The 1,652-nt window shown below is 35.1% G+C and overlaps 1 protein-coding gene across 1 annotated transcript; it reads right to left on the bottom strand.

Annotated features, from left to right (window-relative positions):
• Positions 1-470: 470 nt before the first annotated feature.
• LOC134283277 (orexin receptor type 2-like) lies at positions 471-1,652 on the bottom strand. Its single transcript, XM_062765720.1, has one exon. It carries the CDS (start codon positions 1,650-1,652, stop codon positions 471-473), a length of 1,182 nt encoding a protein of 393 aa, XP_062621704.1.

The raw sequence follows: 1,652 nt of genomic DNA, 5'->3' as shown, positions 1-1,652 counted from the left end.
GCCCCAAGATCATAAACTGAGAACATACTTGAGTTAAAATTTTGATTTTGAATATCATCAGTTTCGTTCAGAATATTAGCTTAAAAATTGCAGTTGTGCAAAACACTTCAATTCAAACATAAGATGAAAATTTTATTTTGATTTAAATTATTTTGAAAGTTATATCAATTTGAATTTTGACTTAGTCTGTTCTCTGTTTTTGGTCTTGGGGCCTGCAAGACACCACTGATCATACTGTAAAAAATAAATTGACTATTATTGCTTTCAATATAAGAGACAGAGGAAAACGGTAGTGCAATAGACGGGCAGAATCAATACATGAGCTCTTCTTTAAAAGTGGCAGTATTTTAAAGACGAATCAGGAAAAAAACCCAACTGCACTCATCTTTATCTGTTTTTTTATTTATATACTGTAATGATACACTCTGAAAATGAATGCAGAAATTTGAGACTTAAAAAACATTTCTTTCTCATAAACATTTCTTTAGAGCCCGTCTGCATTCATGTCTAAATCTAGGACTTGAAAATCCGTAAATGAGGGGATTAATGACACTGCTGAGGAAGTACGACTTTAAGCAAAATTTAAAGAAAACATTCATTTCGGTACTGATGCTTTCCTCTAGGTCACTCTTTGCTGCTCTTACTATTACTGATATCAGAAAGGGTAGAAAGCTTAAAACGAATCCGACAGTAATGTAGGCAAAAATCAAAGTAGTCTTGTTACTTTTATCACGAAAGAGTCTGTGGTTTTGCCGGCGTGCTAATTTTTTTGCCGTATAGTGGTCTTTCTTGCCGTCAATGTTTGTCTCCTGTTGTACGTTTCCTGTGCTGGAGCGGCTATCTTTCTTCAGATTTCTGTTGTCGTGGGTATCACTCTGAGAAGGTGTGCTGTTTATCATTATGCCAGAATTAGAATCTTGAGGCAAATCAATATCAGAGGTAGACCCCTGAGGGACAGCATACGTCACTGTAAACATTTGACTGCATTTCTTCCTCGTTTGACTTAAAGATGCGAATGAGGTTTTGATGCGGTATCTTATCAAGGTATACACTGTTACAAATATAATTATACAACAAATGAAGTAGATTATTAAAAAACCATAGTATATAAGAATCGCTGAAGAATTGCGAAATTCATCTGCAACAGAGCAAGCACTTCCTGTTGAATTAATGCTTTCTAGCCGAACAGTTTTTTTTCCATATACAATAAAAACTGGGATAGCCGTCACAATTAAAATGACATAAGATAAAATGCATAACAATTTTGTTGTTCTTTTTCGCATTGTTCTCCCAAACTTACATATCCTCTTATACCTATCAAGTGTTATAGACAGTAAAATCGTAGATGACGTCATCAGTGACGCCCCTTGTAGGCCTTTAAGTACCTTACACACACTGACTAGGGAGAAAATGATCGGATATCTGAGATCCAGTATTTCTGTTGGTATTCCAATTATAGTGATCAACAAATCATGCATCGATAGGCATATGATGAAATAATCACTAGAAAACTTCTTTGTGTTGTTTCCATAAACGAACAACACAACCATGTTTCCAAAAGTTCCGAAGATCAGAAATAAGGCAAGGACAGCAATCAAAGGTGAAAACGAAGATGCCATCTCATCATTTAACGTATCCAAACTTTCTGCCAT

The sequence above is a fragment of the Saccostrea cucullata genome, unplaced genomic scaffold (assembly GCF_032062105.1).
Source record: "Saccostrea cucullata isolate Sc308-1 unplaced genomic scaffold, CSIRO_AGI_Scuc_v1 ctg48, whole genome shotgun sequence".
NCBI lineage: Eukaryota > Metazoa > Mollusca > Bivalvia > Ostreida > Ostreidae > Saccostrea > Saccostrea cuccullata.
Note: the sequence above shows the minus strand (reverse complement) of the source record. Positions and strands in the feature narration are given on the sequence as shown.